Source organism: Macaca fascicularis, chromosome 3, assembly GCF_037993035.2.
Source record: "Macaca fascicularis isolate 582-1 chromosome 3, T2T-MFA8v1.1".
Taxonomy (NCBI): Eukaryota; Metazoa; Chordata; class Mammalia; order Primates; family Cercopithecidae; genus Macaca; species Macaca fascicularis.
In genome coordinates this window covers 180733965-180749830 of record NC_088377.1, presented here as the reverse complement: position 1 = coordinate 180749830, position 15866 = coordinate 180733965, and the positions used below count along the sequence as shown (strand labels likewise).

At 44.0% G+C, this 15866-nt stretch overlaps 1 protein-coding gene and 1 long non-coding RNA gene across 7 annotated transcripts in view; one reads left to right on the top strand and one right to left on the bottom strand.

Annotated features, from left to right (window-relative positions):
- The window catches only part of ZC3HAV1 (zinc finger CCCH-type containing, antiviral 1), a 73606-nt gene that overhangs the window by 39648 nt on the left and 18092 nt on the right, over nt 1-15866 (top strand). For 4 of the 6 annotated variants that reach the window (XM_005550902.4, XM_015448114.3, XM_065542631.2 and 1 more), the window contains exons 7-8: nt 2846-3020; nt 12238-12358. In XM_005550902.4, the coding sequence (XP_005550959.3) occupies nt 2846-3020; nt 12238-12358 (296 nt within the window). Of the gene's footprint in view, nt 1-2845; nt 3021-12237; nt 12359-15616; nt 15838-15866 lie in introns of those variants that run through there. The other 2 variants (XM_074036082.1, XM_074036081.1) reach the window with 1 other exon arrangement.
- The window catches only part of LOC141409936 (uncharacterized), a 34746-nt gene continuing 24310 nt past the window's right edge, over nt 5431-15866 (bottom strand). The window contains exon 3 of the long non-coding RNA XR_012432920.1: nt 5431-5565. This is a non-coding gene — a long non-coding RNA (uncharacterized lncRNA). The remainder of the gene's footprint in view (nt 5566-15866) is intronic.

The following is a 15866-nucleotide window of genomic DNA, read 5'->3' as shown; positions in this document are numbered from 1 at the left end:
TCTTAGGGGAAAAAGAAAAAAACACTCTTCCATCAGAATCCCATTCCAGATACTTCTTGAGATAAAAATGGCAAGTGCCTGCCAAGTTAATGAAGGGAAAACACTGTTGGGTGGATTTGAGGTCACACTGAGCCTGGCTAATACTAGAGATCCTGGGAATGTCTGCTAACTCAAATGAATCAAACGGTGGCATGATTATTTGTTTAGTTGATAGTTGTCTGTGTCCTGCAGAAAAACACAATGCAGAGGCTGGTTTGTATCCTGATCAATTCATCACGGAACTATTAAAAGTACTAAATGATTTAGGATGAAAGAGCCTTTGGCTTAACTTCATAGTTTAAAAACATGATTTGAATAATTTCATATAGTTTTAGTGTGGAATTTTGTTGTGGACTTTAGCATTTAATACCTTCCTTATGTTTGCTATTTTCTCTAGCCTGGAGTTGTCTAAGAGGGTACCTTACATTTCTGCTTCTGGCTGAGCATCGTTGTTCATGCTTATAATCCTAGCACTTTGGGAGGCTGAGGCAGGAGGATCACTTGAGCTCAGGAGTTTGAGATTAGTCTGGGCAACATGATGAAACCCTGTCTCTACCAACAATACAAAAACTAGCCAGGCATGGTGGCATGCACCTATGGTCCTAGCTACTCGGGAGGCTGATGTGAGAGGATCACTGGGGCCCAAGAAGTAGAGGCTACAGTGAGCCGTGATTGTGCCACCACACTCCAGCCTGGAAGACAGAGTGAGACCCTGTCTCAAAAATAAGTAAAAACATTTCTCCTTCTGGAAGAGCTGAAATGGGTGATACCCATATGACCATATTTATCTATGGTGTGCAAGGATATAAGAAACATCCCAGTTTAACAAGGAAATTCTTTAGGGGGAAAAGTTACATTACTTTTCATCATATGAGAATTTAGTGATTTGGGGGTGGGAATTCTGTGTTGCTGCATTTTTACCACTAGAGGGCGACATCAGCTATTTTCTTGTTGCTATGTCTCTATTTCCGCCCCCAGGCAAGTGAAGAGCAGGGTTTCTCTACCTGAGCACTACTGACATTTGGGGCCAGATAGTTGTTTGCTCTCAGGGCTGTTTAGCGCTATTCCTAGCCTCAAAACACAGATGACAGGAAGCACCACCCCCCACCAGCCCTGCTGGTTGTCATAACCCAAAATGTCTTCAGATGTTGTAAAATATCCACGGAGGTCAAAATCGTTCCTGATTGAGAACCACTGATCTAAGAGGTCTTTTTTTAGAGCAGCAGTTCTCAAACTTTTTGGTCAGAGAACTCCTCAACACTTAAAATGTATTCAGGATCCAAGGCCGGGCGCGGTGGCTTATGCCTGTAATCCCAGCACTTTGGGAGGCCAAGGCGGGCAGATCACAAAGTCAGGAGTTTGAGACCAGCCTGGCCAACATAGTGAAACCCCGTCTCTACTAAAAAAAAATACAAAATGTTAGCTGGGCGTGGTGGTGGGCGCCTGTAATTCCAGCTACTTGGGAGGCTGAGGCAGGAGAATAGCTTGAACCCAGGAGGCAGAGGTTGCAGTGAGCCGAGATTGCGCCACTGCACTCCAGTCCAGGCAACAGAGCGAGACTCTCTCTGTCTCGAAAGAAAAAAAAAATGTATTCAGGATCCCAAAGAATTTCTGTTTATGTGGAATATAGCTATCAATATTTACCATATTAAAAATTAAAACTGAGAACAATTACATATTTGATTCACTTAAAAATAAGAATAAGCTTGCTATATGTTAACATAATGAAATGTTTCATGTAACTATATTTAATACTATATACATACTCATGTATGCCCATTTAATATACATACCCAGATATATAACTGTGTGTATTTATATATGTATATATAATATTTATATGGATAATTATAAAATAACTGTTTTCCAAAACAAAAAATTTATTGAGAGGAATTTTATATTTTTGCAAAATAATGTCTGGCATGATAGAAGAAACTAGATTCTCATATCTGCTTCCTTATTCAATCTGCTGTGAAATCATATATTGTATAGCCTCTGGAAAATTTTGTCGTGTATTCATGAGAGAATGAAAGGAAAAAAGCAAATAATGTTTATTTTTTTATTTTTTTTATTTATTTATTTATTTTTTTTGAGACGGAGTCTCGCTGTGTCGCCCAGGCTGGAGTGCAGTGGCCGGATCTCAGCTCACTGCAAGCTCCGCCTCCCGGGTTTGCGCCATTCTCCTGCCTCAGCCTCCCGAGTAGCTGGGACTACAGGCGCCCGCCACCTCGCCCGGCTAGTTTTTTTTTTATATTTTTAGTAGAGACGGGGTTTCACCATGTTAGCCAGGATGGTCTCGATCTGCTGACCTTGTGATCCGCCCGTCTCGGCCTCCCAAAGTGCTGGGATTACAGGCTTGAGCCACCGCGCCCGGCCGCAAATAATGTTTAATGTTATTATGAAAATAACTTTAACCTTGCCAAATTTCCACAACGGTCTCCACATTTTGATAACGATTTAAATAATAATAAATAATTTAAAAAATGGACCAAACGTGAGTTTCTAACTTACTTTCTAACATTGAGCCAATCAGGAGTTTTGTGGGCATAGTTTTATTTTGGGATTTTTCTGAAGGAAGAATGCACCATGTGACACCATTAATTATGTGGTGCAGGCAAGTCACTTTCCTTTTCCTCTCTGCGTTTCCATGTTTCTTTTATGTATAGGACCTGGAGCTATGGAAAGAAAACTTGAAGGTCTATTTTAGCCCTGAAAGTTTAATTCTGCGCTCTCATTAGGGAAGACGAGATTGTAGAAAACAGGGGTCTATGAAACATTATGTTAACTTAATACTTTTCTCTCTCAGCTGTTCTGTAGGAAGTTATACAATCAATTTTCGGGAAATGAGTTGTGATTTCATTCCTATCCGACGCCTTTCCACTCCTTCTTCTGTCACCAAGCCAGCCAATTCTGTCTTCACCACCAAATGGATTTGGTATTGGAAGAATGAATCTGGCACATGGATTCAGTATGGAGAAGAGGTGAGCACTGTTCCTCTTTGTAGAGGGCTCTTGTTTAAACTTGTCAACTTAAAAAGAACACTATTGGCTGGGCGCGGTGGCTCACGCCTGTAATCCCAGCACTTTGGGAGGCCAAGGCAGGCGAATCATCTGAGGTCAGGAGTTTGAGACCAGCCTGGCCAACATGGTGAAACCCCATCTCTATTAAAAATACAAAAATTAGCCGGGCGTGGTGGCATGTGCCTATAATCCTGGCTACTCCAGAGGCTGAGGCAGGAGAATCTCCTGAACCCGGGAGGTGGAGGTTGTAGTGAGCTGAGATTGCGCCACTGCATTCCAGCCTGGGGGATGGAGTGAGACTCTGTCTCCAAAATAAATGAATAAATAAATAAAATAAAAAGAACACTATTAATAAAATGTTTGACGCCTATGTGGTTACCCATGGAGTGTGGGAGAGGAAGTGGTATTTTTTTACTTTGTACACAGCTATATTCAATATTTTTTCAGCAAGCATGCACTCCAGTTGCAGTCATACATTAAAGTATATATTAATTTTAATTTTAATTTTTTTTTGAGATGGAGTTTCACTCTTGTCACCCATGCTGGAGTGCAATGGCATAATCTTGGCTCACTGCAACCTCCACTTCCTGGGTTCAAGCGATCTTCCTGCCTCAGCCTCCCGAGTAGCTGGGATTACAGGCATGCACCACCACACCCAGCTAATTTTTGTATTTTTAGTAGACATGGGGTTTCACATGTTGGACAGGCTAGTCTTGAACTCCTGACCTCAGGTTATCTGCCCACCTTGGCCTCCCAAAGTGTTGGGATTACAGACGTGAGCCTCTGTGCCTGGCCATATATTAATTATTATTATTTTTTTTTTTTTTTGAGACGGAGTCTCGCTCTGTCGCCCAGGCTGGAGCGCAGTGGCGCGATCTCGGCTCACTGCAAGCTCCGCCTCCCGGGTTCACGCTATTCTCCTGCCTCAGCCTCCCAGTAGCTGGGACTACAGGCGCCCGCCACCACACCCCGCTAATTTTTTGTATTTTTAGTAGAGACGGGGTTTCACCGTGTTAGCCAGGATGGTCTCGATCTCCTGACCTCGTGATCCGCCCGCCTCGGCCTCCCAAAGTGCTGGGATTACAGGCGTGAGCCACCGCGCCCGGCCTATTAATTATTTTTAAGGAATCACTTGAGACGTGTCAGCTGCACTTCCCTCTTTCCTCACCATCAGAGGGGAGAGTGGAACCTTGAGATAGCTTTCTATGTATAAACGCATAGATATACAGAGGCTACTGCTTTGAGCTGGAAAAGAGGGCGAGAGTGAGAACTTAAAGGACCATATGGATGATGGCATGGTTAATTAGACCAGGGCATGTGTTAATTCACTAATGCAGTGAAACCACATCTGGTACAGATAGTCACTACTCTTCAGTCAGAGTCTGGATTTAGATGGACTTAAAGGACTGGAACTAGAAGATTCTAGGCTGACCCATAGTGGGGGCATAGTAATAGGGGATGGAAGTTTAGATAAGCAGAGCTTCTGTCCTTCTGTCTCAGTGTCCCTTCCTCCCTTCAACTCATAGATTAAAGAGAGAAAGAAAGCAGACCTTAAGCAGGTAATGAAATCAGGGTGGGCCGGGCGCGGTGGCTCAAGCCTGTAATCCCAGCACTTTGGGAGGCCGAGACGGGCGGATCACGAGGTCAGGAGATCGAGACCATCCTGGTTAACATGGTGAAATCCCGTCTCTACTAAAAAATACAAAAAACTAGCCGGGCGAGGTGGCGGACGCCTGTAGTCCCAGCTACTCGGGAGGCTGAGGCAGGAGAATTGCTTGAACCTGGAGGCAGAGGTTGCAGTGAGCCGAGATTGCACCGCTGTACTCCAGCCTGGGTGACAAAGTAAGACTCCATCTCAAAAAAAAAAAAAAAAGATAATGCAGGGACAAAGAAATGGCAGCGTAAGGTTCTACATATTTAGGTTGGTGTAAAATTACTTTTGGGTTGGTGGTAATTACTTTTAATAGCAAAAACAGTGATTACTTTTGCACTGAACTAATAGTTACAATCAGTGGGTTATACATTTGGTTCTGAGCTGCCTAACTGCCAAAGCAAACCAAATACTTGGGAGAGGCACTGCTCTGTTATGTTAGTGAGGCCTGAGAAAAACACCTCCTATAGTGGGCCACATGGCAGGAACCCTGTGTGCTGTGGTGAGGTCCTCAACCACAAACAGCCCTACCATGAATTCGAATGTCTGCATGTTGATTTCCAAACTGTCTTAGCAGCAGATACATTTTATCAAACCATCTTTCAAAGACCTTAAAGGAGCCAATGAGAGTAGAGCAGGGCTGCCCTGGTGGAATAGGATAGGGGCTCAGAGTGGTCTCCTGGGCCCCTCCTTGTTGCTCTCCTCTCTCCTGTGGTGGCCCATGTAGCATCTTTGCAGAACAGAGTTCTGCTGAAACTCCCGTGTGTGTGAAAACGCCTATGATATTAAACTTTGCACAGATTCTTTGTATGCTCAAGCCAAGGATGATGTCAAATAAGCGATTCTGTCAGGCACCTGTGGAAATAAAATTATAAACCCAAATTAGCCTTGGTTAAAATAAAAATAAGCTATAGGTCTTGATTTTTTTATATCAAATAATTGGAATTTTCAGTAAGATATAAAGGGGAAAGGTTGGCAAACATTTGCATTCTAGTTACATCAAGGTTCCAGGAGGCCAGGCGTGGTGGCTCATGTCAGTAATCCCAGCACTTTGGGAGGCCAAGGCGGGTGGATCACCTGAGGTCAGGAGTTCAAGACCAGCCTGGCCAACATGGTGAAACTATGTCTCTATTAAAAATACACACAGAAAATTAGCTGGGCGTGGTGGTGCCCACCTGTAATCCCAGCTACTTGGGAGGCTGAGACAGGAAAATCGCTAGAACCCAGGCGGTAGGGGTTGCAGTGACCCAAGATTGTGCCACTACACTCCAGCCTGGGTGACAGAGTAAGACTCAAAAAAAAAAAAAAAAAGTTTCAAGAACCAAAAAGAACTATTCGGGGGAAAGAGAGTATTTAAATTTAAATTTAAATTTACACAAGTTCAATCATGTTCCCTAATAAAACATCAAGAAACTTCCTGAGCTTTTTTTTTTTTTTTTGAGACAGAGTTTTGCTCTTGTTACCCAGGCTAGAGTGCAATGTTGTGATCTCGGCTCACTGCAACCTCTGCCTCCCAGGTTCAAGCAATTCTCCTGCCTCAGCTTCCCAAGTAGCTGGTATTACAGGCACCCACCACCATGCCTGGCTAATTTTTTGTATTTTTGGTTGAGACGGGGTTTCACCATGTTGGCCAGGCTGGTCTCAAACTCCTGACCTCAGGTGATCTGCCTGCCTCAGCCTCCCAAAGTGCTGGGATTACGGGCGTGAGCCACCATGCCCAGCCCTTCCTGAGTTTTTTAATACAAAGTTCTTTCTGGGACATTTAGTCTGTGTTAGCTGTAGAGTTTTTATTTTATTTATTTTTATATTCTGGATTCCCATGAAAACTGTAGAGTTTTTAGAATGTAACATTCAATCTGCAAACACGTGAATATTGTATTCATTAAATGTGACGTGGGTCTGTTGGATGTTCACTGAAGATGTGAATGAACTCTTACTATCATACTAATAAGACCCATCATTACATAAACTGAGTTGGCTCTAGTTATTAAAAAAAAAAAAAAGGAAAAATCAGGTCCTGGATTTAATGTTTTCCTTGCTGGGAATCCAAGTAAAATTAAAATAATGTTTCTGGGAGATTTGAACCCCACATATCAGGAGCAACCTGGTTTCTTTCGTGGGTCAATACATTATAGTCCAAGTTTGCAGCCCTTTGGTGACCTGCCTTGAGCCAGTGTACGGGCTAAAATATTTAGAGAAAAGAGTGGACTGTGTAGCCTTCAGCCAGTGCTCCATAGCTTTTATTTCTTGTAACTGAATTTTGAATAAGTCAGGCAACTAAGAGTCCTGGGTTGGAACCTCTCTAAGGGGACCTTGAGGTGTAGAAATTTTTGCCAACAAGTAGGTACATATGCTTTGATTATGAGCTCTCTGGGAGGTAAAATAGATATCCTTTTACGGAAATTGATGTACTTAACCAGGACTCATACCTACATAGATGGTGGGCAGGGAAAGGGTGTGGTATTAGGAGAAGTGATGATTGAATCGATGGGCAGCTGGGCAGGAATGGTGTAGGGTAGAGTGATAGCAGGGCTGACAGGAGGGCAGAGCCTGGGAGTCATTGGATGTGCACCAGGTAGGGAGTGCAGATTCAGGTCTTCGAAGATGTTTACCAGCAAAGTAGCTAAGCTTAGCAGCTGTGGAAGCTGGTGTTGAGAAACAGCGGGAGGCTATGGCCTGAGAGACCCTCTCAGAGCGAGGACAAGCCACAGCTCTAGAAAAGCCAAGGTTGAGGCAATCATTGACACCCAGGATATAAGCTAAGGCCCGTTTACTGCAACTGAAACATAGATTCAAGTCTTGTGGGGAATAAATAATTGGCGGCTGTATGATTTATTCATTTATTCAGACCTGGAGTAATAGTACTGTACTCTAGGACACATGATGGCTATTAAATTAATGGTAGCTAAAAGGTCAATGAGACATCTTGCAGGGCTGTCACTATCTGTCACTTAAGAGTATGGGACAACTGTAGCTTAGGATTGCCAAAGAACTGGGGCCAGCTCAGCACAGATATGACTGATTTTCAGATACCACCAAAAAAGACTCATCATTACAAGAATACCTTACGATACCTTTACAATAGAAACACCTGGTAATTGACCCAGACAGCACACAGAAACGAGAGAGGGACTTTGAGAGTTGCTTCTGGACCACCAGCCACTTGTGTGACCTCTTGACCATAACATACCCATGACATGGGCATGTTCCTGCTGTCCTATTAGTCTTACAATAGCGAGGGTTGAATGAACCAGCCTATACAGCAAGCAGTGCCTGACACTCATCTCTGATGTGGACTAAACCAAGGGGAAATGTTACCCTGGAGGACTTTACCACCTATCAGCGTTCATGAACATGACAAGTGCAGTGTGAGGGCAAGGCTAGAGAAGGTCAGAGTGGAGCCATGCTAGGCTGTACAGATGCCCAGACACTGACTTACTGGCCCTGTGCTGTCCAGTATGACAACCACTTGCCATATGTGGCAATTTCATTTTAAACTTTAATTAAACACAGAAAAAATTAAGAAATCAGTTCCATGGTCACTGTAGTCACATTTTCAGTGTTGTATAGCCACATATAGCTTGACTACTGAAGGAGTTAAAAATATGCCACTCTGGGCCAGGCGCAGTGGCTTATGCCTATAATTCCAGCACTTTGGGAGGCTGAGGCAGGCGGATCACGAGGTCAGGAGATCGAGACCATCCTGGCTAACACAGTGAAACCCTGTCTCTACTAAAAATACAAAAGAATTAGACGGGTGTGGTGGTGGGCGCTTGTAGTCCCAGCTACTTGGGAGGCTGAGACAGGAGAATGGCGTGAACCCAGGAGGCGGAGCTTGCAGTGAGCGGAGATTGCGCCACTGCACTCTAGCCTGGGCGACAGAGCAAGACTCTGTCTCAAAAAAAAAAAAAAAAAGCCAATCTGGCATATTGACTATTTTGAGTTAAAAGCACTTGAAAAACAGCAGGTGCAAGATGATCACTCTGACCTTCTGTTACTTAAAAGCAGGAGATGAAATTCCTATGTGAAAGATGTTCTTCCCTGGCTGGGCATGGTGGCCCACACCTGTAATCCCAGCACTTTGGGAGGCTGAGGCAGGCTGATTACTTGAGGTCAGGATTTGGAGACCAGCCTGGCCAACACAGCGAAACCCCATCTCTACTAAAAATACAAGAATCACCCAGGCGTGGTGGTGCATGCCTGTAATCCCAGCTACCCGGGAGGCTGAGGCAGGATAATTGCTTGAACCCAAGAGGTGGAAGTTGCAGTGAGCTGAGATCATGCCATTGCACTCCAGCCTGGGTGACAGAGATTCATTGAGTCTCAAAATAATAATAATAATAAAAAAGAAAGAAAGAGATCCTCCCTATACCAGAATGAAAGTAGCATTCTTATCATCAAAGCCAGGAAACCTGTGCAAACAAATCCTATTAGACAAATCTTCATCCTCCTGGACACTTCTCCACCAAATTAACTTCCCTAGCCAAAGCCCCTTTGCCTCATCCCGTTTTCATCATCTATGACTCTTTGTCTAATTCAATACAAGTGTTTGTCTCTAACTGCAGCGTTGGGTCTTCACTTTCTTGTGAAGTCTCCTATGCCATGTAAAACTTGTATTAGATGAACGTGTATGCTTTTCTCCTGTTGGTCTTTTTGTATATACATTTATGGAGTACAAATGTAGTTTTGTTATATGCATAGATTACCTAGTAGTAAAGTCAGGGCTTTTAGGGTGTCCGTCACCTGAATAATATACACTGTACCCATTAAGTAATTTTTCATCATCTACTCGCCTCCCAACCTGCCCTATCCTGAGTCTCCACTGTCATTCCTATCGTGGTCTTATGTCAATTTAACGCTCAGATCCAGCCAAAATACTGTAAAAGGTAGAGGTGAAATTTTGCTTCCCTGGCCGGGTGCTGTAGCTCACACCTGTAATCCCAGCACTTTGGGAGGCCGAGGCAGGCAGATCACCTGAGGAGTTCGAAACCAGCCTGATCAATACAGTGAAACCCCATCTCTACTAAAAATACAAAAATTAGCTGGGGTGTGGTGACATGCGCTTGAAATCCCAGCTACTCAGTAGGCTGAGGCAGGAGAATCGAACCCAGGAGGCGGAGGTTGCAGTGAGCCAAGATTGTGCCACTGCACTCCAGCCTGGGCAACAGAGGGAGAGGGAGACCCTGTCTCAAAAAAAAAAAAAAAAAAAAAAAGAAAAGAAAGAAAAAGAAAGAAAGAAAGAAGGAAAGAAAGAAAGAAATTAATTTTGCCTCCCCTACATATCATCTAGGACAGCGCAGAGAACATTTTCATCACCACAGAATGTTCTAGTGAACAGCACTGGTCTAGACCCTAGAGCCTTGCTAGTCAAAGTGAGGTCCACAGACCAGCAGCATCAGCCTCAGCATCACCCAGGAGCTGACTGAAGTATGGAATCTAAATTGTCCCCAACTTCCCAGAATCATATCTGTACTTTAATATGATCTCTGGGGCACTCACATGTATGTCAAAGTTTGAAAGTCTCTGGCCTTTTAAGTGAGGAACAGAGTGGGTTTTACAGAGCTGAGCAGGCAGTGGATGGATACAGGGCTTCAGCTGTAGGGATGGGAAATTGGGAAGCGATTCAGTTAGTGGTCAAACCAGGGGATATCAAGGTGCCAAAGCTGTTCCACCCGCCCCACATCATGCCAGAGGTGTTTTGCCCGAGGAAGGCATAGGGTTTACCAGGCACCATCGAATCACAGCAGCAATCTCTTTTACAATCGCTCTGATAGATACTATCCACACAGCTGTGGCAACAAGCATCTTCATGATATGAATTAATTGTTGGCTGCTGTAAGTTAGAACATTCTGCTAAAGTCAGCATCGTTGTCCCTTCCACCCTTAGTACTGGTTCTACCTCCTGAAACACATTCAAGTTTATTGCCACTTTGCCCTGTGTACAAATATTTGAACACTGCTTTCTGGTCCCACCATGCTCCACTCCAGGATAAAGAGACCCAGCTCAGGCCTTTCTCTGTCCAGGACATTTTCCTTAGACACTTTCATTCTGTTGCCCTCTGCTTACAACCAGCAGGCATTTCCATTAGGGAAGAGGAAGGGGTGTGGGTCTAGCTGAAAGCCCAAGAGTCTGGAATGTCATTTAAAAAAGGAACTGTGAGCCCCTCCCCACCACGGCTGCCTGGAAAAATTTGCTGTCATTAACTCCTTTGTTCTAAATCACAGGAAACAAGTGTCTCCTCACCATTATATACAGGGAACCCCTGCTGTTAGGGGTGTACATCTAGTCTCCCCTGATTGGCCAGGGTGGCCGCTGGAATGAGGGCAGTGGATCAGTGGCCTAGCCTGCCCCCTTGCTAAAATCAACTCATTTCCCTTTTACCACCCATTCTGATGTTTGCATGCTTTCTATATGCTTTGAGACTAGAGATTATAGCTTTACATTTGCGGGGTATGCCTCATCCCTTCCTTCTTTCCTTCCTTCCTTCCTTCCTTCCTCCCTCCCTCCCTCCCTCCCTTTCTTCCTGCTTTCCTTCCTTCCTTCCCTCCTTCCTTCCTTCCTTCCTTCCTTCCTTCCTTCCTTCCTTCCTTCCTTCCTTCCTTCCTCTTCTCTTTCTTCTCTTTTTTCTTTTCTTTTTTTTTTGAGATGGAGTCTCGTTCTGTCGCCAGGCTCTGCAATGGCACAATCTTGGCTCACTGCAACCTCCGCTTCCCAAGTTTAAGTGATTCTCCTGCCTCAGCCTCCCGAGTAGCTGGGACTACAGGCACCCGCCACCACGCCCGGTTAATTTTTGAATTTTTAGTACAGACAGGGTTTCACCATGTTGGCCAGGATGGTCGTGATCTCTTGACCTCGTGATCCACCCACCTCAGCCTCCCAAAGTGCTAGGATTACAGGCGTTAGCCACAGTACCCAGCCGCCTCATCCCTTTCATTATAGCTCCTGTTAGTGGCAAATCCAAGTGCATTTTCAGTTAGCTGGCTAGCAGGAGGCTTGGCCAATTTTATTTACTTACTCTGGTTCAGGACAGAGGAGAGGGTTCGGTTATTTATATTTGAACACTGCAACTATTGGAGTTTGGACGAAGAGCAGATGGTCTTTCTTTACTTCCCCTCATGACAACTGTAAACTGTGCGTGGCTAGAATAGCCCGCAATGTTCTATTTCATGTAAGAGTCAGTGTCAGATTCTGTTAGATGGCAGATGCCGATGCAGCATCACAAAAGAGGGGATGCAAGTTGCTCTGTACATTTGGCTGCTGTAAAAGAGTATTGCAAAAAGCTACATTTTTCAGGCATCCCCCAAGCGTGTAGTGAGTTTCTGCAGGATAGACTCTTAGGTACTATGATGGAGAAGACCACAGAAGTTTGTGACATAGCCCTGAGCTGGAAGCTCTTACAATCTGGTTTGGGAAGCAAAATGCACTCCTGTTCACATCCCATTACTAAAATGAAATCATGTAATAGTAGAGATTTCCTAAAAACCTACCCTGAACTCTTTACCTTTTATTTTATTTTTTCCAATTAGAAAGACAATCAGAAAAGTTCAAACATCGACTCTTTATACCTGGAGTCTCTCTATCAATCCTGTCCGAGGGGAGTTGTGCAATTTCAGGCGGGCTCACGGAACTATGAGCTGAGTTTCCAAGGTGAGTTTCTGTGTTTGGCAGTGTGGTGTGTCATTGAAATCTGCCTGCAGTGCACACGTGGGAGTGGGAGCAGAGTGGGTATGCATTGCTATGGCCAGGGTCAAGGTCAAGATTTAGCAAGGCGGGGGAGTGCAAGCTATGGCCATCAGGAGACCTGAGTTCTAGAGCTCTGGCTCTGACAAACACTTGCTCTGCTCCCCTAGGAGGGGCACCTGGCCTATCTAGGCGCACTTCTCTCAACTGCAAATTCAGGAGCTCAGACTAAGTAGTCTTGGGGGTACTTCCAGCTCTGCTATGCTGTTTCTGATTCTGGCTGGGCAGATGCCCAGACAGAGGCAATATTTCAGGTGCTGGTGACTACAGTAGAGGCCTTGGGCTTTTGGATACCTTCAGAGTTTTAGAAACTTGCTGTTTCTTTTAGGCTTTATCGTCTAGGTCAGTGGTTCCATCATCATATTGATTAAAGTACTTTGCCTTCCACCATGTTTATTGGAGCCACTGTAGAAAGGTCTTCTGGTGAGCTGCTGCCAATCTACCTGCTGTGTTTAGTTAGATATCAGGGCAGGAACTGCCCTCCTTCTGAAGGTACCATCCCATCAGGCACCCCCTGCACATGATCAAGTACTTGCCCTTTTGGGACCTGCAGGTGCTTTGGAAGAGGTAAAGGAGCCTTTCTTAGGTCCCTGAATTCCCAGATGGTACCTGCAGTTGGATCCTGTACCACTTAGTGGGCATTAGATGATGTAGCTTTTACAAGGACCATTATACCAAGTATTTGGAAAAACAGTCTGGCAGTACATGTCAAGTAACATTAAAATTTGCTAATATGTTTGTCTTTTCATTCCCTCAGGAGCCTTTCTTAGGAAATAATTCACTAGAAGAAGGGGGGAAAAAGCTATAGGCATAAAGTAAGGTGCTTGTTAAGCAGCATGGTGTGACTGAAGAATGCTAGACCAATACCAGTACCTACAGTACTAAAAGTAGGACCAGTCTGTGTGTACCAGTACAGTGGTGACTAAATAAACTAGGGTATTAAATTTCAGTGGCGTATTTGGCACTTGTTAAAGATTTAGATATGAAAACCAGATAGGAAAAGCAAAATTTGGTATTGTTAAATGAAAAAGGCAGAACGCTTTTTTTTTTTTTTTTTTTTAAGACAGGGTCCCGCTCCATCACGCAGGCTAGAGTGCAGTGGCACCATCACGGCTCACTACAGCTTCAACCTCCCCAGCTCAAGCTCTCACCTCAGCCTCCCAACTAACTGGGAGTACAGGTGCATGCCACCATGCCCAGCTAATTTTTAAATTTTTTGTAGAGATGGGGGTCTCACTATGTTGCCCAGGCTGATCTTAAACTCCTGAGCTCAAGCGATCCTCCCACCTCAACCTCCCAAAATGCTGGGATTACAGGCATGAGCCATAGTGCTCAGCCAGAACCCCAAATTTATGTTTCTGAAATTTTCTGTTTATATTTAAAATAGGAAAGTTAAAAAAACACAACCAAAAATCAATGTGCATGATTGCAGCAATGCATGCATGTGGGCCAAGACTGGAAGATAATAATGAAAAATTAAAATCTATTATATTGGGTGGTAGAATTAAAAATGACTTAAATTACAAACAATTCTTAGGTGGTATTGTATTGTTTTTATGGTTTAAAAGGGTGGTGGAGAGATGAGAGCCAATAGACTTTGTTCCTGAATCTAGAGTAATTTTTCCAGCTACTTCTGTTTGATTGGTTCATATAAACCAGTTCAGAGCAGTTTATAGTGTTCCAGATGGCTTTTTCTTTTCTTTTTTCTTTTTTTCTTCTTGAGATGGTGTCTCGCTTTGTCGCCAGGGTGGAGTGCAATGGTGCAATCTTGGCTCACTGCAACCTCTGCCTCCCAGGTTCAAGCGATTCTCCTGCCTCAGCCTCCCAAGTAGCTGGGACTATAGCTGTGTGCCACCACGCCTGGTTAATTTTTTGTATTTTTAGTAGAGATGGGGTTTCACCGTGTTAGCCAGGATGGTCTTGAACTCCTGACCTCTTGATCCACCTGCCTCAACCTCCCAAAGTGTTGGGATTACAGGCGTGAGCCACTGCGCCCAGCCGCCTTTGTCTATTTCTTAACTAGACTGCCACTGTATTCTGTAATGCATTAAGCTAGTATCTGAGTGCCAGCTGTGTACTGGCTACTGCTGTGGGTGCTGGGATACAGTGGTGAAGTTGCTCTTCGAGCCTATATTCAAAAGGGTGATGAGAGACAATGATCAAGTAAACAAGTCGGGCCATATCAAAAAGTGGTAACAGTTGCTGAGAAAATGAAACAGTGCCAGGAAGCAGCCAGAGAATGGAGGAGTCAGTGGGACAGCACTTACTTTTATAGAGCAGCCTCTGCCTGTAGGAAGGAGGGCGCTCCAGGAGAAGGAAGAACTAAGGCTAAGGCTGGAAGGTACAGACCAGCTTGAAGTTTCGCGGAACAGGTAGATGGTCTGTAAGAGATGAGAGCAGAGATAGAAACTTGGATATTTTATTAGGCGGAGGCCCTGGGAAGATTTTGAGCAGTGTTGTGGTATGATCCTATTTGTGTGTGTGTGTGTGTGTGTGTGTGTGTGTGTGTGGTTTATGTTTGTTTCCTATTTTAAGAGTGCAGTTGGATGAGTATTGACAAATGCATGTAACCACCACCCTAAGCAGGATATAGAACATTTCCATCAATCCCAAAAGTTTCCTTACGTCTCTTTGCAATCAGTCTCCCCAGCAACACCATATACACCTCACTTTATCCACCTCACAGGCTATTGCTGATTTGCTTTCTGTCCCTGTTTTACCTGTTCTAGAACTTGATATTAATAAATGCTTGCAGTAGGTATGTTGTTGCACGTGGCTGACTTCTTTCACTGTGAATAATGTTTTTTAGACTCATCCGCGTTGCTGCATGTATAGTAGTTGTTCCTCTTTTATTACTGAGGAATAAGTAATAAGTAATAAGTAATAAGTAATTGTAAGGCTATTCCATACTTTGTTTACCAGCTGATGGACATTTAGGTTATTTCTACTTTTTGGTTATCATAGTAATGCTGCTGTGAACATTCATATGCATGTCTTTGGGTGGATAGAGGTTTTCATTTCTCTTGGGTAAACACCTAGAAATGGGATTGCTAAATCATATAGGAGTGCATGTTTCACTGTATAAGAAGCCACCAAACTGTTTTCCAACGTGGTGGTTTCATTTTACACTCTCACTAGCAATGTATTATGATTTACTTTTTGAAGGGATCACTCTGGTTGCAGTTTGGACTGAGGTTTACAGCATGAATTGAAAATGATATTTCACACTTGATGTAGAAGAGAACCCTTCAAGACAGCTACCAGATTCCAACCCGCAATCACTGATGTCTGGTGCAGGGAAGCTTGCAAGGATGGCGTCTTGTTATTTGGCTGCCCCATCTCTCCTCTTTTACCATGCAACTTGGATTAAAGATTAGATTAATTCCTGAATATTCATTCACTCCTTTGCTTTCTG